Source organism: Scyliorhinus canicula, chromosome 3, assembly GCF_902713615.1.
Source record: "Scyliorhinus canicula chromosome 3, sScyCan1.1, whole genome shotgun sequence".
NCBI lineage: Eukaryota > Metazoa > Chordata > Chondrichthyes > Carcharhiniformes > Scyliorhinidae > Scyliorhinus > Scyliorhinus canicula.
In genome coordinates this window covers 269758933-269779812 of record NC_052148.1, presented here as the reverse complement: position 1 = coordinate 269779812, position 20880 = coordinate 269758933, and the positions used below count along the sequence as shown (strand labels likewise).

At 47.4% G+C, this 20880-nt stretch overlaps 1 protein-coding gene across 6 annotated transcripts in view; it reads left to right on the top strand.

The window, feature by feature from the left end:
• The window catches only part of stpg2 (sperm-tail PG-rich repeat containing 2), a 587689-nt gene that overhangs the window by 246778 nt on the left and 320031 nt on the right, over positions 1–20880 (top strand). For all 6 annotated transcript variants that reach the window (XM_038792784.1, XM_038792780.1, XM_038792783.1 and 3 more), the window contains one exon: positions 19485–19638. In XM_038792784.1, the coding sequence (XP_038648712.1) occupies positions 19485–19638 (154 nt within the window). The remainder of the gene's footprint in view (positions 1–19484; positions 19639–20880) is intronic.

Below are 20880 nucleotides of genomic sequence, written 5' to 3'. Positions count from 1 at the left end.
TTTCAAATAAAGAAAACGTAAGTACAGATAGTTATTCTAAAGTTTGCTTGATTATTTGTTTGACAATTTGCTTTCCCTCTAAGATATAGTGGGTGGACTCTGGCTGTGAGTAATTTCTGCATGGTCGAGGCAACTGGGGGACTGCTGAATCCTGGGGTCTGTAGACACTTTCCAATGGATCTGGGCAAACTTTGTGTGAGTGGTGGGGTGCGAGCAGAGTGCCTTACTTAGGTGGGGAGTGTCCTTGGAGTTGTACTGAGATCAACATGCAAGTGAGTGCCTGTGTTCATAAATGCCTCAATAAAACATTCTTTACACGGGGCAGCACGGTGGCGCAATGGTTAACACTGCTGTCTCATGGCGCCGAGGTCCCAGGTTCTGGGTCACTGTCCATGTGGAGTTTGCACATTCTCCCCGTGTCTGCGTGGGTTTCGCCCCCACAACCCAAAGATGTGCAGGGTAGGTGGATTGGCCATGCTAAATTGCCCCTTAATTGGAAAAACTGAATTGGGTACTCTAAATTTATAAATAAACACTCTTTACATGAAGCACTTTCACATTATAAACATTATACAGAATTATAATCTGTGATTACTAATCCATTTGAAAAGGTGTCTTTCAACCAAAAACATTGAAGAACCAGTTGTCTGTGAAAAGAGTGGACAAGAGGTCCAATATATTTACCGGGAAATGTCACAAAAGATTTCGATATGCCTGGAGAATGATGATGCGACCTCACAATCTACAATGACCTGATGACTGATTGCAGAAATCCCAGGTCTCTGATCTACTGTTCCCAATCTTATGGCCTGTATTTTTGAAGAAGGATGAAGTTCAATATTCAAAATTTGTTTTCTTAAGAAGGATGGAAGAAGTTAAGATCCTCATGTGACCAACTCCTTAGATTTCTCCCTGCATGTACAATAATAATAATCTTTATTGTCACAAGTAGGCTTACATTAACACTGCAACCAATTTACTGTGAAAATCCCCTAGTCGCCAGACTCCGGCGCCTGTTCAGGTACACAGAGGGAGAATTCAGAATGTCCAAACTACCTAACAGCATGTGTTCCGGGACTTGTGGTAGGAAACCGGAACACCCGGAGGAAACCCACGCAGACACGGGGAGAACGTGCAGACTCCGCACAGATAGTGACCCAGCGGGGAATCGAACCTGGGACCCTGGCGCTGTGAAGCAACAGTGCTAACTGTCACAATATGTGGATATTGCAAGGAACATAAAGGGTTAACTTAATGTTACTACTCTAGTCACTAGATGGTGCTACAGGGCAACCATATAAATATCACGTGCCTCCTTGGCTTCTGGGAGAGTGTGGAAGGGAGCCAGACTGAGTAGATGTGAGAGCGTGTAGCTGATAGCACAGTTTAGTATTGTAGAAGTGTAGTGTATTCTTTACTTATCTAATTCCTTAGCAAATGTTTAAATCTAATTACGTGTAGTATAATAAATTAGCTTTGCTTGTTGAACATTTCTTGCTGTTCTTTGTCAACACTACAACCTTCACCATCCTGAAGCAAAATACAAAGAACACAACATTGTGCTACCGTGCTGCCCTTGTATATCATACAATCCCTACATTCATAGTGAATGTATTTACACGTGTCGATGTGGAAACAGGTATTGAGGAAAGAACAATCTCCTAACGCCTTGTCTGTGTGTTTATTGATAATTTGCTTGAAGTGCAGCTTCTTGCAGTGTCTGTTCAGGTGGTAGGCCATCATCCACTCCAGCTGGGCGCTGTACTCACAGAATTCCTGGGCACGATTCTCCCAGCCCCACGCCGGGCCGGAGAATCGCTGCAAACGCGCCACGACGCCCCGATGCCGACGCGCGATTCTCCAAGGTGCGGAGAATCGGTGCCATTTGTGCCGATGCATTTGGCACGGTGCCATTCGCGGGCCGCTGTACGTGGCGGGACTGACGATTCTCCGGCCTGGATGGGCCGTGCAGAAAAAGCAGAGTCCCGCCGGCGCCATCCACACCTGGGCGCTGCCGGCAGGAAATCTGTACGAAGGGTTGGGGCGGCCTGGGGATGGGGGCTCCGTCCCCGGGGGGAGCCTCCGATGGGGTCTGGCCCGTGATCGGGCCCACCAATCGGCGGGCTGGCCTCTCCCCCCCCCCCCCCCCCCCCCCCCCCCACCCACCCCGTGCCATGTTACGTCGGGACCGAAGCGCTCAGTAAGGCCACCGCGCATGCGCGGGTTGGCGCCTCATCACTGCGCATGCGCGGGTTGGCGCCTCGTCACTGCGCATGCGTGGGTTGGCGCCTCGTCACTGCGCATGCGCGGGTTGGCGCCTCGTCACTGCGCATGCGCGGGTTGGCGCCGCCCCCAGTGCGCGCCAGGAAGTAAGGCTGGAGCGCCATGAACTGCTCCAGTGCCGTGCTGGCCCCCTGTGGTGGACAGAATTGCTACTGCCCACGCCCGTTTTGCGCCATCGTGAAACGCGACGGCGTTCACGACAGCGCGGACACTCTGTCCCGCAATCGGAGAATTGCGCCCCCTGAACCTGGGCCCTGCTGCGTTAGCGGATCTTTTCCACGATTGAATGCAGAAGGAGGCCATTTGGCCCATCGAGTCTGCATCGTCCCTTCGAAAGAGCACTCTACCCATGTCCATTCCCCTGTCCACCCCGCCCTATCGCTGTAACCCCACCTAACCTGCACATCCCTGGACACTGAGGGGAAATTGATCATGGCCAACCCACCTAACCTGCACATCTTTGGACTGTGGGAGGAAACTGGAGCACCCGGTGGAAACCCATGCAGACATGGGGAGAATGAGCAGAGTCCGCACAGACAGTCACCCAAGTCTGGAATTGATCCCGGGTCCCTGGCGCTGCAAGGCAGCAGTGCTAAACACTGTCACCATACCACCCTATCTACAACATCCAGCTGTCGCTAATGTAATTGTTGCTTTTTGTATCTTGGACCATGAGGTAAATTACCATAATCAAACTATGGCCAACAGTAGATTTGCAACCAGCAGCAAAAAGCTGAAGTGAAGGGCATTGTTGTTTGTGCAGTTTTATACACTGTCTATTTTGTTTGTTTACTTTCATTGCTTCATGCTGATCTCCAGTGAATTGATTTTAAAATTCTCATCCCTGTTTTCAAATCCCTCCATGGCCTTGTCCCCTCCCTATCTTTTTAATCTTCTCCTGCCAAACAATCCTCTGAGTTCTATGTGCTCCTGCAGTTGTGGACACAACGATGTTAATCACTTTACCATTGGTGGCAGCCCCTTCAGCTGCCTGAACCCAAAGTTCTGGAATTTCCTCACCAAATGTCCCCATCTCTTTATTTGTCTTTCTTCCTTTACTGTCTTTAAAACCTCTTTAACTGGGTTTTGGTAATCTACCCTAAAATGTGGCTTGAAGTCAATTTTTAAAAATTGTACTTCGAACATCGCATGGCAAGGCCAGCATTTGTCAGAGGCAGTGTAATCGTGGGATTGTCAGTGGACTACTAATCCAGGTAATGATCTGGGGTCTTGGGTTCAAATCCCGTCACGGCAGATGGTGAAATTTGAATTCAATTTTTAAAAATCTGGAATTAAAAGTCTAATGACGACCGTGAAACTATTGTCGATTGTCGTAAAAACCCATCTGGTTCACTAATATCCTTCAGGGAAGTAAATCTGCCGTCCTTACCTGGTCTAACCTACATGTGACTCCAGACCCACACAGCGATGCAGTTGACTCTTAGCTGCCCCCCACTGAAATGGGGCAACAAACCATTCAGTTCAAGGGCAACTAGGGATGGGCAACAAATGCTGGCCCAGCCCAGCGACGCCCATATAATAATAATAATCTTTCTTATTGTCACGAGTAGGCTTACATTAACACTGCAATGAAGTTACTGTGAAAAGCCCCGAGTCTCCACATTCCGGCGCCTGTTCGGGCACACAGAGGGAGAATTCAGAATATTCAAATTACCTAACAGCACGTCTTTCGGGACTTGTGGGAGGAAACCGGAGCACCCAGAGGAAACGCACGCAGACACAGGGAGAACGTGCATACTCTGCACAGATAGTGACCCAAGCCGGGAATCGAACCTGGGACCCTGGCGCTGTGAAACAACAGTGCTAACCACTGTGCTACCATGCTGCCCTTGATATCCTCCTATTCCTGCTCTCTAGCACGTGGAACTTGGGAATAATTCTGAGATTACTACATTTCAGGTTCTGCATCTTAGTTGATCTCCCAACTTCCTTTGCCTGCAGATCCTCATCCTTCAGTTTACCGGTGTCATTGGTACCAATGTGCACCCAAGAACATTGTGGGCAGCACGGTAGCATGGTGGTTAGCATAAATGCTTCACAGCTCCAGGGTCCCAGGTTCGATTCCCGGCTGGGTCACTGTCTGTGCGGAGTCTGCACGTCCTCCCTGTGTGTGCGTGGGTTTCCTCCGGGTGCTCCGGTTTCCTCCCACAGTCCAAAAATGTGCGGGTTAGGTTGATTGGCTATGCTAAATTGCCCTTAGTGTCCTAAATAATAAGGTTAATTGGGGGGGTGGGGGAAGGGCAGCACGGTGGCCTAGTGGTTAGCACAACCGCCTCACGGCGCTGAGGTCCCAGGTTCGATCCCGGCTCTGGGTCACTGTCCGTGTGGAGTTTGCACATTCTCCCCGTGTCTGCGTGGGTTTCGCCCCCACAACTCAAAAAATGTGCAGAGTAGGTGGATTGGCCACGCTAAATTGCCCCTTAATTGGAAAAAATAATTGGGTAATCTAAATTTATAAAAAAATAATAATAAATTGGGGTGGGGGGTTGGGGGGGGGGGGGGTTGTTGGGTTACGTGGATAGGTTGACTTGAGTAGGGTGATCATTGCTCGGCACAACATTGAGGGCCAAAGGGCCTGTTCTGTGCTGTATTGTTCTATCTATCTAACATCCAAAGAATGAATTTTAAAAAATCGTTAATTGGCCTTGAGCTGAGTGGTTTGGTCGGCCATTTCAGACAAATTCAATCACGTTGCTGTAAACCTGGATTCACTTGTGGGCCAGACCAGGTGAGACACATTGCAGACATGGGTGAACCAGATGGGTTTTTACAACAATCGTTTCATGATCACCATTACTGACAGGAGCTTTCAACTCCAAATTTGAGGAATTGAATTTAAATTCTACTAGCTTCCATGGTGGGATTTGAACCTATACCCCGGTGTACATGGACTGGGCCTAATAAGTGCCATGGGGTGTGTGGGGGTGGGTGAGGAGGGCAGAGCAAGTGTCACTGCACGTGGCTATAGTCACCACCCTGCAGGTATCCATGGTGACTTTGGCTAAAGCTAAGTGATCACCCCAATCCATAACGAACATATTGCTGCAGCTGAACAAATGTTGGAAACCTGCCAGAGAGGAGACATTGGGCAGGACTTTCTGGCCCATCCCGTTGGTGGGATCTTCCTATCCCGCTGAAGCCAACGGGGATTTAAACGGATCACAGCATTCACCACGGGAAAACCCACGGACTGGAAACTCTCAGTGATTGTGTAGGCGCGTTTGCGGCAGAGTTTACCTTTCCTTAAAGCAGCAACAACAATAGTTCCAAATGAATTGTTAATCCGTTCATCAAAGCAAAAGAGAGAGGAAATAGAATGACTGCGTGCAGACATTGACTATTATTCATCTTGACTCAATAGCTGTATTGTTATAATACTAGCAATGGGCTTCCTGATCACCCTTTACTTTACATTAGTAAGTAATTGGTTTGGAACTGGGGCTGATGGGGAGATGAATATAGAAGCTCGTTTCTTCACATAAAACAAGGGATAGTTTGCATCAAAAATAGGTTTTGCCAGTTCATAAAAGACGAGATGTTGGGCGTCTTGAAAAATATTAAGGTGGATAAGTACCCAGGGCCTGATGGGATCTACCCCAGAATACTGAAGGAGGCTAGAGAGGAAATTGCTGAGGCCTTGACAGAAATCTTTGGATCCTCACTGTCTTCAGGTGATGTCCCGGAGGACTGGAGAATAGCCAATGTTGTTCCTTTGTTTAAGAAGGGTAGCAAGGATAATCCAGGGAACTACAGGCCGGTGAGCCTTACGTCAGTGGTAGGGAAATTACTGGAGAGACTTCTTCAAGACAGGATCTACTTCCATTTGGAAGCAAACGTATTAGCGAGAGGCAGCACAGTTTTGTGAAGGGGAGGTCGTGTCTCACTAATTTGATAGAGTTTTTTGAGGACATCACAAAGATGATTGATGCATGTAGGGCAGTGGATGTTGTCTATATGGACTTCAGTAAGGCCTTTGAAAAGGTCCCCCAGGGCAGACTTGTACAAAAGGTGAAGTCACACGGGATCAGATGTGACCTGGCAAGATGGATACAGAACTGGCTAGGTCATAGAGGCAGAGAGTAGCAATGGAAGGGTGCTTTTCTGATTGGAGGGCTGTGACTTGTGGTGTTCTGCAGGGATCAGTGCTGGGACCTTTGCTGTTTGTAGTAGATATAAATGATTTGGAGGAAAATGGAACTGGTCTGATTAATAAGTTTGTGGATGACACAAAGGTTGGTGGAATTGCGGAAAGCGATGAGGACTGTCAGAGGATACAGCAGGATTTAAATTGTTTGGAGACTTGGGCGGAGAGATGTCAGATGAAGTTTAATCCAGACAAATGTGAGATAATGCATTTTGGAAGGTGTAATGCAGGTAGAGAATATGCAGTGAATGGTAGAAACCTCAACAGTATTGACAGTCAGAGAGATCTAGGTGTACAGGTCCACAGGTTACTGAAAGGGGCAACACAGGTGGAGAAGGTAGTCAAGAAGGCATACGGCATGCTTGCCTTCATTGGCTGGGGCATTGAGTATAAAAATTGGAGCTGTAGAACCTTAGTTAGACCACACTTGGAGTATAGTATTCAATTCTGGTCGCCACACTACCAGAGGGATGTGGAGGCTTTAGAGAGGGTGCAGAAGAGATTTCTGAAAAAATGAAATGAAAATCACTTATTGTCACGAGTAGGCTTCAATAAAGTTACTGTGAAAAGCCCCTAGTCACCACATTCCGCCGCCTGTTTGGGGAGGCTGGTATGGGAATTGAACCGTGCTGCTGGCCTGCCTTGGTCTGCTCTAAAAGCCAGTGATTTAGCCCAGTGAGCTAAACCAGCCCCATTTACCAGGATGTTGCCTGGTATGGAGGGCATTAGCTATGAGGTGCGGTTGAATAAACTTGGTTTGTTCTCACTGGAACGACGGAGGTTGAGGGGCGACCTGAGAGAGGTCTCCAAAATTATGAGGGGCATAGACAGAGTGGATAGTCAGAGACTTTTTCCGTGGGTACAGGGGTCAATTACTAGGGGGCATATGTTTAAGGTGCGAGGGGTAAGGTTTAGAGGAGATGTACAAGGTAAGATTTTTACACAGAGGGTAATGGGTGCCTGGAACTCGCTGCCGGAGGAGGTGGTGGAAGCAGGGACGATAGTGACGTTTAAGGGGCATCTTGACAAATACATGAATAGGATGGGAATAGAGGGATACGGACCCAGGAAGTGTAGAAGATTTTAGCTTAGACGGGCAGCATGGTCAGTGCAGGCTTGGAGGGCCGAAGGGCCTGTTCCTGTGCTGTACTTTTCTTTGTTCTTTGTTCTTTAATGGAATTATTATTTTCTTACAGACGTCTCTGAGGTTTAACAGGTGACATATTCAGTGGCCTGGTGCACTCAGCCCCAGTTGACTGTCATTCTTTCTAATTGTATAAATTTACTTCTCAGTGCTTCTGATCCACATTAACTGTTTTTATTGTTTATGCCTTTTGTTTTGTTGAATAAGCACAAATATTATCGTGAATTAGATCATTTTCCTTTTATGAACAAGAAGCTGGTCTCGATGCCAGTTCTTCAGTGAGTGTACAAATGGAGATGGTTAAGGTATAGATCGTAGAATTTACAGTGCAGAGGGAGGCCATTCAGCCCATCGAGTCTGCACTGGCCCTCAGAAAGAGCACCCTACCTAAACCCACACCTCCACCCTATCCCCGTAACCGCACCTAACCCAACCTTCTTGGACACTAAGGGTCAATTTAGCGTGGCCAATCCACCTAACCTGCACATGCTTGGACTGTGGGAGGAAACCGGAGCACCCGGAGGAAACCCATGCTGACACGGGGAGAACGTGCAGACTCCGCACAGACAGTGACTCAAGTCGGGAATCAAACCTGGGACCCTGGTGCTGTGAAGCAACTGTGCTAACCACTGTGCTACCGTGCTGCACAGAAGCCGTTTGTTGAAACCCAACAGGACTGGCCTGACGGTTGAATGCTGAGAACTGGAGAGTTCTGATGAAGTGGAAGCCGAATTGTTTTGAATGTTTGTGACTTGGGAACAATGCAGCTCTGCCATTTTGACTTCCCTTTCCTCCCATGACGGAGGGCTTGGTTTCAAACTTGGACTTAAGCTGATGACCGAGGCTGATGCTGCTACGCACATCAACTCTTAAAATCAAAATGACCAAGAAAGGTATTCCTGAAATCTCAGAATTTGTGAAAAAGTCAAGCCGATAGAACATCCGTGGAAGAATTTCCTGCAAATAGTGCAACTGGCTTTCTATAGAGTTGGATGCAGTGAAGTGCTGTGATCTGAAACACACTGGACGGAATTCTCCGTTTGGGGTGTTGATGGCGTGGCTGAATTGCGTGCGGTTAGCGTTCCCATTGGGGGCACTATTTGTGGAGCAATTCAGGACACGCTAATGGGCCAGCACTCTGCTGGCACGAATTCTGAATATTTCCCGGCCTTTCTCATCTGAGAACTGAGAACCATATAGAGCTCGACCATCTGATGGCGAAGCATAATCTGTGGGCAATGCATATAGTCTATTGTTGCGATGGAACCATCAATGCACCAGACACGTGTTTCTGATATGAATCTAGGCTTTAATCGACTTACTTCAGAGCCAGCCTGTTACCCGTTGATGAACTCTTAGTGAACTCAGGCTGACTCTGGACAAGGGTATTTATACAGCTGCACTAGGGGGAGGAGTCATGGGCGGAACCAAGGGTGGAGCCCAGTACAAGTTCCTGAGTGCTCCCGGAGCTACTCCCCATAGTGGTAGGATAGCGCTACTGCACTTACAAAGACAGTGTGAATTATCATATATTTCCATATATTACATTCACCACATGTTGCTTTATGGTTTCACATCGAGCTTCAGATGGTTACCATTGCGATCAAATGCCCTCCTGTTCAGATCACCTTGCCATTAACCTGACTCTAAATGAGGAGCTTCATGAAGTGCGTGCAGCAGCAGAGTTTACAGCAGTCCATTCAATTGGGTACATTTTCCTGGAGTTGCCGATAAGCTGGGATGGAACAGTGGCAGGCGGGAGGACATCTGTATCCTTACACACACTGGGGATGCAAGCATTAGGACAGGACAATTCTACCGAGGCTTGTTACTGAGCAGCTCCTTTGAGTGTGAAGATGATAGTGTTCACCAGGAATACCCTGCAGCGTTCCCTGTGGGCATTCTGCCCCTGAACTGTTGAATATGCCTTGTTCATCCTCGTTCAGCTTGAAACCATAATTGAACATTGTTGTTCTCTCCTCTCCAGTATGTCATTCACTGACCTGTCCTGTTGAATTGCAATGCATTCCAAAAAACACATAGGTCGGAATTCTCTAGCCATTGGGATTTTTGTTTCCCGCTGGCAGCAGCCAGCTTTCCCGGTTTTCCCGGCAGAGTGGGGTGGATTCAATGGGAAATTCCATTGACAAGCAGTGGGAGTATAGAATCCCGCCACCAGCGAATGGCGCGCGGTTGAGAAACACGTGGGGGGGGAACAGGAGAATTTAGCCCTAAATTTCCGACCCCGTTCAACATGTTTGCACTAGGTGCAGTGATCCTCATCCATGCCTTTGCTACCTCTAGGTTTTACAATTCCAACGCTCTCCTGGCCAACCTATCTTGCACTCTCCATACACTTGAGCCCACGTAAAACCTATGCCTGCGTCCAAATTCAGATCAGGTTCCATTCAGTTATCACCCTGGCCCTCGCTGGCTTTCAGTCCGATGACTCTCCTCACTTCCAAAGTCTCATTATCCTTTTCAAATCCTTCCATGTTCTCATAAGAACATAGGAACATAAGAACTAGGAGCAGGAGTTGCCATCTGGCCCCTCGAGTCTGCTCCGCCATTCAATGAGATCATGGCTGATCTTTTGTGGACTCAGCTCCACTTTCCGGCCCGAACACCATAACCCTTAATCCCTTTATTCTTCAAAAAACTATCTATCTTTATCTTAAAAACATTTAATGAAGGAGCCTCAACTGCTTCGCTGGGCAAGGAATTCCATAGATTCACAACCCTTTGGGCGAAGAAGTTCCACCTAAACTCAGTCCTAAATCTACTTCCCCTTATTTTGAGGCTATGCCCCCTAGTTTTGCTTTCACCCGCCAGTGGAAACAACCTGCCCGCATCTATCCTATCTATTCCCTTCATAATTTTAAATGTTTCGATAAGATCTCCCCTCATCCTTCTAAATTCCAACGAGTACAGTCCCAGTCTACTCAACCTCTCCTCGTAATCCAACCCCTTGAGCTCTGGGATTAACCTAGTGAATCTCCTCTGCACACCCTCCAGCGCCAGTACGTCCTTTCTCAAGTAAGGAGACCAAAACTGAACACAATACTCCAGGGGTGGCCTCACTAACACCTTATACAATTGCAGCATAACCTCCCTAGTCTTAAACTCCATCCCTCTAGCAATGAAGGACAAAATTCCATTTGCCTTCTTAATCACCTGTTGCACCTGTAAACCAACTTTCTGTGACTCATGCACTAGCACACCCAGGTCTCTCTGCACAGCAGCATGCTTTAATATTTTATTGTTTAAATAATAATCCCGTTTGCTGTTATTCCTACCAAAATGGATAACCTCACATTTGTCAACATTGTATTCCATTTGCCAGACCCTAGCCCATTCACTTAACCTATCAAATCCCTCTGCACACTTCCAGTATCCTCTGCACTTTTCGCTTTACCACTCATCTTAGTGTCATCTGCAAACTTGGACACATTGCCCTTCGTCCCCAACTCCAAATCATCTATGTAGATTGTGAACAATTGTGGGCCCAACACGGATCCCTGAGGGACACCACTAGCTACTGATCGCCAACCAGAGAAGCACCCATTAATCCCCACTCTTTGCTTTCTATTAATTAACCAATCCTCTATCCATGCTACTACTTTACCCTTAATGCCATGCATCTTTATCTTATGCAGCAGCCTTTTGTGTGGCACCTTGTCAAAAGCTTTCTGGAAATCCAGATATACCACATCCATTGGCTCCCCGTTATCCACTACACTGGTAATGTCCTCAAACAATTCCACTAAATTAGTTAGGCACGACCTGCCCTTTATGAACCCATGCTGCGTCTGCCCAATGGGACAATTTCTATCCAGATGCCTCGCTATTTCTTCCTTGAGGATAGATTCCAGCATCTTCCCTACTACCGACGTTAAGCTCACTGGCCTATAATTTCCTGCTCTCTGCCTACCTCCTTTTTTAAACAGTGGTGTCACGTTTGCTAATTTCCAATCCACCGGGACCACCCCAGAGTCTAGTGAATTTTGGTAAATCATCACTAGTGCATCTGCAATTTCCCTAGCCATCTCTTTTAGTACTCTGGGGTGCATTTCATCAGGGCCAGGAGACTTGTCTACCTTTAGCCCCATTAGCTTGCCCATCACTACCTCCTTAGTGATAACAATCCTCTCAAGGTCCTCACCTGTCATAGCCTCATTTCTATCAGTCGCTGGCATGTTATTTGTGTCTTCCACTGTGAAGACCGCCCCAAAAAACCTGTTCAGTTCCTCAGCCATTTCCTCATTTCCCATTATTAAAACTCCCTTCTCATCCTCTAAAGGACCAATATTTACCTTAGCCACTCTTTTTTGTTTTATATATTTGTAAAAACTTTTACTGTCTGTTTTTATATTCTGAGCAAGTTTACTCTCATACTCTATCTTACTCTTCTTTATAGCTTTTTTAGTAGCTTTTTGTTGCCCCTTAAATATTTCCCAGTCCTCTAGTCTCCCACCAATCTTTGCCACTTTGTATGCTCTTTCCTTCAATTTGATACTCTCCCTTATTTCCTTAGATATCCACAGTCGATTTTCCCTCTTTCTACCGTCCTTCCTTTTTGTTGGTATAAACCTTTGCTGAGCACTGTGAAAAATCGCTTGGAAGGTTCTCCACTGTTTCTCAACTGTTCCACCATAAAATCTTTGCTCCCAGTCTACCTTAGCTAGTTCTTCTCTCATCCCATTGTAATCTCCTTTGTTTAAACACAAAACACTAGTATTTGATTTTACCTTCTCACCCTCCATCAGTATTTTAAATTCCACCATATTGTGATCGCTCCTTCCGAGAGGATCCCTAACTATGAGATCATGAATCAATCCTGTCTTATTACACAGGGCAAGATCTAGGACCGCTTGTTCCCTCGTAGGTTCCATTACATACTGTTCGAGGAAACTATCGCGGATACATTCTATAAACTCCTCCTCAAGGTTGCCTTGACCGACCTGGTTAAACCAATCGACATGTAGATTAAAATCCCCCATGATAACTGCTGTACCATTTCTACATGCATCAGTTATCTCTTTGTTTATTGCCTGCCCCGCCATAACTTTACTATTTGGTGGCCGATAAACTACTCCGATCAGAGACTTTTTCGCCTTACTATTCCTGATTTCCACTCAAATGGATTCAACCTTATCCTCCATAGCACCGATATTGTCCCTAACTATTGCCCGGATGTCATCCTTAAATAACAGAGCTAACTCATCCGCCCCTATCTCTGCGATCTTCTCCATCCTTTAGAAAATATAAGCTCATTTTATCTCCCCGAAATTTCGACGTTCCTGCAATGCGCATCTCCAACTTTAAACCGCTCTACTCTTGGTGGCCGTGCCTTTCAGCTCTGGAATTCCCCTTCATAAATCTCCCTGCACCCTTCCGTATCCCGCACACGGGGGCAGGTTTGGTTGTGTCACTCAAAAGGCTAAAAGAGCCCATTAGCCTGGATAGACGACTGGCTAAAGGATAGAAGACAGAGTTGGGATACGAGGGGCATTTGCAGATGGCAACTTGTAACTGATGGAGTTCCACAGGAATCTGTGCTGGGGCCACAACTATTTACAATATATACGAATGAATTTGATTGATTTGCTTTATTGTCACATGTACCGATGTACAGTGAAAAGTATTTTTCTGCGGACGAGGGAATGTACACAGTACGTACACAGTAGACAAATAAAAGAATTTGGGCAGCAGGGTAGCATGGTGGTTAGCATAAATGCTTCACAGCTCCAGGGTCCCAGGTTCGATTCCCGGCTGGGTCACTGTCTGTGTGGAGTCTGCACGTCCTCCCCCTGTGTGCGTGGGTTTCCTCCGGGTGCTCCGGTTTCCTCCCACAGTCCAAAGATGTGCGGGTTAGGTGGATTGGCCATGCTAAATTGTCCGTAGTGTCCTAATAAATGTAAGGTTAAGGGGGGGTTGTTGGGTTACGGGTATAGGGTGGATACGTGGGTTTGAGTAGGGTGATCATGGCTCGGCACAACATTGAGGGCCGAAGGGCCTGTTCTGTGCTGTACTGTTCTATGTTCTAATAATCGACAGAATATATTGACAAATGGTACATCGACAAAAGTGACTGGCAAAAAAAAACTTTAGAGGCTGGGTCATTAAGGATGTTCATGGCTGAGATAGACCGATGTTTAATCAGTGAGGGGAATCGAGGGTTAAGGGGATAAGATGGGAAAGTGGAGTTGAGGATTATAGCAGATCAGTCAGGATCTCATTGAATGGTTGAGCAGTCTCGATGGGCCAAATGGCCGACTTCTGCTCCTATGTCTTATGGTCCTGTCACATCCTGTGAGACGATTTGCAAACCCTCTGAGCGAAGACATTTCTCCCCATCTCAGTCCTAAATGGCTGACCCCTTATTTTGTGACCCCCTAGCTCTAGATTTTCAAATCCCCAGCCACAGGAGACATGCTGCTGGCACCTAGCCCCCTCAGAATTCTATACATTGTAGTGCAACTACCTCTCAGTCATCCAAACCTTTGAAGAGTATTGGCCTCGTCTACTGGCATTTTCTGTGTGCTGATGATGGGGCCAGGGGTGCCTTGAGCAGATGTTATGGCTTAGTGGGGTGTTGGGAGTCAACTGGGGGCTTTGTAGATTGTGACGCCATGTTCCCATTTAGCAATGTTCCTCATTTACCTGAGGAAGGAGCAGTGCTCCGAAAGCTAGTGTTTGAAACAAACATGTTGGACTTTAACCTGGTGTTGTAAGACTTCTTACTGTGCCCATTTAGTTGAATCGCACCCATAGATTTCATATAGTGCAGAAGGAGGCCATTTGGCCCATTGAGTCTGCCTGAGCCTCTGAAAGAGCACCTTGCCTAGGCCCACGCCACTGCCCTACCCATGTAACCCCACCTAACCTGCCCATCCCTGGACACTAAAGGACAATTTAGCTTGGCCAATCCACCTAACCTGCACATCTTTGGAACGTGGAAGGAAACCGGAGGAAACCCAGGCAGGCATGGGGAGAACGTGCAAACTCCACACAGTCACCCTCGGCCGGAATTGAACACGGGTCCCTGGCGCTGTGAGAACCGCACTGCCCTTTGGGAAGGAAATTAATTTTATTATTACTTTTTGTGGTAATTATTAAACTGTCTTTCATGGAGTCGTAAAGTCGCCATAGTCCCAGATGATCATAGGCTACTTTCTCCGTTGAGGGTGGAGAGCTGACTGGTGGTGATTTAACCTGAGGGTCACCACACCTCAGGCAAGGGGCAAGGTTGCGAGGGGCAAGGTTGAGAAGGCAGGGCTCACATCAATAACCTCAGCCGGTACGGGAATTGAACCCATGCTGATGACCTCGCTCTGCATCACGGACCAGCCATCCAGCCAACTTTTGCCAAAGCAGTTCTGACTATAAGGTTATTGCCCTGAAACGTTAATTGTATTTCCTCTCTCTGTACTTGCAACCAGACCTGCTATTTCCAGTGCTTGCTGTTTTTGTTTTATGTCCTTTTGCCAATCACCTTCAAACCTCTGGTTACCAACCCCCTGCCATTGGATACAATGGCCAGAATTTGGGATTGTCTGTTCCCGCCGGCAGCACACCCTCGCCTGTTGGTTCCCCGATGGCGTGGGGTAGCTTCAATGGGAAATCCCTTTGAGAAGCAGCAGGAACAGAGAATCCTGCAGCCAGCAAACGGCGCACCGTCATAACACACGGCTGGGTGATCGGAGAATCCTGCCTTTTATTTTTAATTCCCCCAGGTACCAGGCCCTAAGAGGGTGTTGCTGACCATGGACCTCCATTGGATTGGTCCATGATATGCTCAGCAAAGTCCCACTGTGTTTTACCTCCTTCAGCATGGCTGACCAGGAAACTCTCCCGCTTTTAGCGCCTGCCATCAGGCATATTGGAAGGGTTCACAGGCTCATAAACAACCTGTTTGGCCACGTTTTGAATGCACGTTCCTTGACCACCAAGTCCTGAACTGGGACTCGAATCTGGAGCTTCTGGCCCAGAGATAGGAAGACTACCAGTGTACATTCTCTCCGTGTCTGCGTGGGTTTCCTCCGGGTGCTCCGGTTTCCTCCCAAAGTCCAAAATGTGCAGGTTAGCTGGATTGGCCATGATAAATTGCCCCTTAGTGACCAAAAAAAGGTTACTGGGGTTACTGGGTTACAGGGGTTAGGGTAAAGGTGTGGGCTTGGGTAGGGTGCTCTTTCCGAGGGCCAGTGCAGACTCGATGGGCCAAATGGCCTGTTTCTGCACTGTAAATTCTATGGTTCTATGAAGGTAGAACCTTCCTGAACAAATGCCCTGTGAAAGATGTTTTCGTGTCATGAGCTTTAATAGATATTACTTCTGACTGGCAGCATTACAACATTTTCAATTAGAAGCAAGAAATATTCAGTGATTTGTGGCTTCTTGCAGAATTCTGTCATGAATAAAATAACACACGGCACAGGTCCGGCTGATTAACTACTGGATAAAATTCTGAAATCACCTCTGGTTTTGTGCAGAGGAAAAGTTTTCCAAAGATGTAATTTTATAAATGAAAATGGAATTTAAAACTTTAATGCAGCACATTTCATTCTGTGGCCTATTAGGCAGTCTGTAAAACTACTGGTCCTATAATTTATTTAATACTCATTTTGTTAAATCAGAAATGGATTCTCCAGCATTGACGATCTGGGTTCGCCGTTATAAGGTTTAATTACTTCACCTATTTTTGTACCTGTTCTTTCCCGGATTTGACTTTCCTTCCCAAGGGTACGAAATCGGCAGCGACAATTTGTCAGATGCCAAGGTCATGGTGGGATTTGGCATTCTGGCCAGTTCTAATGGACTCTGGGTGTAAAATGGCTTCATCTTGGCAGGGGGTGGTTGCAAGGAAGTCATCCCCCCCCCACTTCCTGTCATACACTCCATTCTATTGAGGTTTTGGAAAGGAAGACTAAGATTGGAGTGGGGATGGGATGAGGCGGGGATAGGGATGGTGGGGTTACAATGATTCACCATCCACTAACCCCCATTTCCTATGCCTCAGAAAATGTTGATGTTGCCTCCTTTGTGTTTGTTTTTCCAATTACTGCTTCTCTCACTATGACCTCTCTCTTTCCCCCATCTTTGCCTTTCTCAGTCTGCCTGTTTGCCTCTCTTTTTCCATCTCCCCCCGTACCTCTTTTTCATTCTGGCTCTCTGTGTTCCGTCTGTCCATCTCTATGTTTGTCAAACTGTCTTTTTCTGACTCTTTCTCTGCCTCTCTTTCTCACTCTCCATTCTTTGTCTTTCTCTCTCTCTCTCTCTCTACCTGTCTGCCTTTGCCATTGTCTTTCTTTCTCTCTCTTTGGATCTCTGTCTGTCTGTCTGTCTGTCTCCATGTCTCAATGTGTGTATGTGTCTCTCCCTTTTTGTGCCTTTCTAATAATAATCTTTATTATCGCCACAAGTAGGCTGACATTAACACTGTAATGAAGTTATTGTGAAAATCCCCTAGTCGTCACACTCCGGCACCTGTTCAGGTTTCACTGAGGGAGAATTCAGAATTCCCAATTCACCTAACAGCACGTCTTTTGGGACTTGTGGGAGGAAACCGGAGCACCCGGAGGAAACCCACGCAGACACGGGGAGAACGTGCAGACTCCGCACAGACAGTGACCCAAGCAGGGAATCGAACCCGGGACCCTGGCGCTGGATAGCAACAGTGCTACCCACTATGCTACATGGTCTCTGGCCCATATCTCTCAATTTGTTCTCTCTTACTCAACCTCTCTCTTTCTTCCCCCCCCCCCCTCTCTCCTGCTTTATCTTGCACAGGCACTGCTTGTTAATCTTTCTCTCTAGTTCTCATTTTCCTCCTCTATACCTTTCGCTCTGACTCCATACCTGCCACTCTCTCTCTCTCTCTCGCGTCCTCTCTCAGTATCTCTCTCTCTGACCTTCTGCACTCTCACATGAGCCACATGGTAATTATCGGCTGACGAAAATGAAATAACCTGCTTTAAAATTTCTTCCTGTCACCTACCAGTAATTAGAGAGTGTAATTCACTGCACAAAATTAATACAAATGATATTGCCTTTGTGTGAATGCATGTGAGAGAGAATAAATCCAACAGACCTTATCAGAAATTATTGAATAAGAAAGTGTCTCTTAATGTAAAAACATATCACTGATTATTCACTAGTCCTGCTATTTTGACAGTGTCAGTCTAACAAGATGCAATAATATTTACTGCCTCTCACTATTTAGTTCCACTTAAAAACAACAATACCTTGCATTTATATAATGCAGTAGGATTCCGACAGAAGTGTTATCAAACAAAAGGTGCCATTGAGCTACAAAAGGAGAAATTAGGACACGGCGGTCAAATGTTTGGTCAAAGAGGTGGGTTTTGAGGAGGAGAGGGAGGGAGAGAGGCAGAGACGGAATTCCAGAGTTTCCAGGGAGCTGAAGGCAGTCAAAGGTGGAGTCATTTCCATGAGCATTATACAAGAGACCAGGGTGCGGTGTTCTTTATGTTGCTAATTTTAATAGTTGGCGTAGTGTACACAAAGACCACAAATAGCTTTTAAGTTGAAAAAAGCTATACATTTCTTAAGACTACTTAATTGAATTCAACACTTACTCCTATAGAATACACAGTTGACAATAAAAATATAATCTACACTCATCTACACACAGGGCAGGATTCTCCCACCCCGAGGCCGGGCCGGAGAAGCCCCACAACCGGGCCACGCCGCCCTGATGCCACGCTGCCCCGACACCACACCTCCCCGACACCACGCCGACCTACATGGGCCAAGCGGCCGCTCTAAAAAGGCATAGTCCCACCGATGCCGTCCATACCTGGTCGCAGCCGGCGGGAATTCTGCGCGCAGGGTCGGGGGGGGGGGGGGGGGGGGGCGGTGGGGGCGTCCTGTTAGGGGGCTCTGACCCTGGGGGAGGTTTGTGGGGGTGCCTCCGATGGGGCCTGGCTCACGACTGGGGCCCACCAATCGGCGGGCCGGCCTCCCGCTCCCCGGGCCTATTTTCTTCTGCGCCGACCCCTGAACTCCCGCGCCATGTTGCGCCGGGGCCGGCACGTTGAAGGAGGCATGCGCCAATGCGCATGTGTGGATCCCGCGGTGCACAATTCGTGCCGGGATGGGAGGCTGGAGTGGTGTGAACCGCTCCAGTGCCTTGCTGGCTGACTGTAGGGGCCAGAATCGGTCCTCCCAGCGGCACGTTCACGCCGTCATGAAACGTGACGGCGTTTCGATGGCGTGGACACTCTGCCGCTGAATGGGAGAATCCCGCCCCTAATCTCTACACTATTACATTAACTATAATCTGCTTTCATTCACACTATGTTTCCTTCAGTCTGCCCTCTAGCTTTCTCCTCAACCTGTCACCCACAAAGCTCAGCATCGATGCCTTATATAGATGTACATCTAGCTCCCTCTATTGGTTGATTTAGACAATACATTAACCCTCACAGTTCTTTACATTTACGATAATGTCACACAGGGGTGGAGAAGCGCAGAGATCCTGGAAGGTAGCAGGATGGGAGAAGGTGTCAGGGAGGGGAGGGAAGGGGAGGGGGGTGGGCGGAAAAAACACAAAGAGTTTGAGGAATCCTAATACTGCGGTATTGTTCAATCGGGAGCCAGTGTTGATCAGTGAGTAGCAGAGGTGAGGGGTCAGATTAAAATGCCAGTATTGAGATGGATCGATTTTTTGACAAGGATTATGGAACCAAGGCGGGTAGCTGGAGTCGAGATACAGACCAGCCGCCATCTCATTGGATGGCTTGAGGGGGTAAATGTCCTCGTGCTTGTTCTGATGTAACTTTCGAACGCTGGCACTTCCAAAATGTTAATTTCAAAGGGAAATTTGTTTCTTTTTCCGCAAGTGTAGCTGAGCTTCTGTTTTTATTTCAGAACCTTCCAGCACCAGGTTCCTATGATGTGCATCGGTCCTACGAGAGAACTCAAAGCAGAGGAAAGTGCGCTTCAAGTGAATTTATGTGCAACTCCTTCCTCACTACGGTACCGAGGAACGTCAAAATAGCTCGACAAAGTGCGGACAAACCTGGTAGGTTTGAGGGCAGGTTGTGTACGCTATAATTTCTGATCCTACACTTGACCTGCTGTAGTTGTTACTTGTGTTCCGGGCGCACCCTGTTCAGAGGATGCAGCATTTCCAACCTCAACAGAGCAAGGATCAGAATTCCTACTCTTCCTCAAGTCCTTGGCACCAACACTTCAAATTGGGTTGTTGGCTTCGCCTGTCAGATTTTCATTTCAAAGAGTTGGAAAGTGGAACCAGTCCGCCTTCTTCCTGACTCTGAGCCTGTCTGATATGAAAGACATATTTTTGTATGCGATTCACATTTACTACCCCTTCCAGGCGGCACGGTAGCACAGTGGTTAGCACTATTGCTTCACAGCTCCAGGAACCTGGGATGGATTCCCGGCTTGGGTCACTGTGCGGAGTCTGCACGTTCTCCTTGTTTCTGCGAGGGTGCTCCGGTTTCCTCCAGCAATCCAAAGATGTGCAGGTTAGGTGGATTGGCCATTCTAAATTGCCCCTTAGTGTCCAAAAAGGTTAGGTGTGGTTACTGGGTTATGGGGATAAACTGCACTTTACCAGGGCCGGTGCAGACTCGATGGGCCAAGTGGCCTCCTTCTGCACTGTAAATTCTATGATTCTATGAAAACCTAAAGGGGCAAAGCAATTCATCCGGACCCTATCAGCACAAGATCGGCCTGAAATTAGGCCAAGTACTCATTGGTATTTGGTACCCAAGCTGCCAGCACAAGTGGCACAAATTGCTCTGTGGGCAATTTGCACATAAGCAGGGTGTGAATGTCAGCCTGTTTCCCTCACTGGCAGTGGTTTCTGAGGCTTTGGCTTGGGTGAAAATTAGTGTTGAGAAAGTTTGCTTTCATATGCAACAGCTAAGGACACCTGTGCCCGAAGGGGCTGCCCCACCTGTCGCCATCCAATATGTTGTGATTACAACACAAAAATAGGCCATTGACCCATCGTCCTCATGCTGCCTCTCTGCAAGAGCAACTCAGCAAGCTCACCTTTCCCCTCTCGGTCCAATCTCCTTCAGAAAGCCTCAATGAAATGTGCCTCGATAACACTCTCATGTCACTGTTCTTCTTTTACCATTTGCCTTAAATTGAGGCCCTGGGGTTCTTGCCGCCTCTTGGGACTGGAAACAGTTTCTCTGAAGCAGAAGTGAAGTCACTTTATTTGGGTATGGAAGGGTCTCCACGCCTGGTTCAGAGGCGGCACAGCCCAGCCCACTGTTGAAGCAGAGGTTTT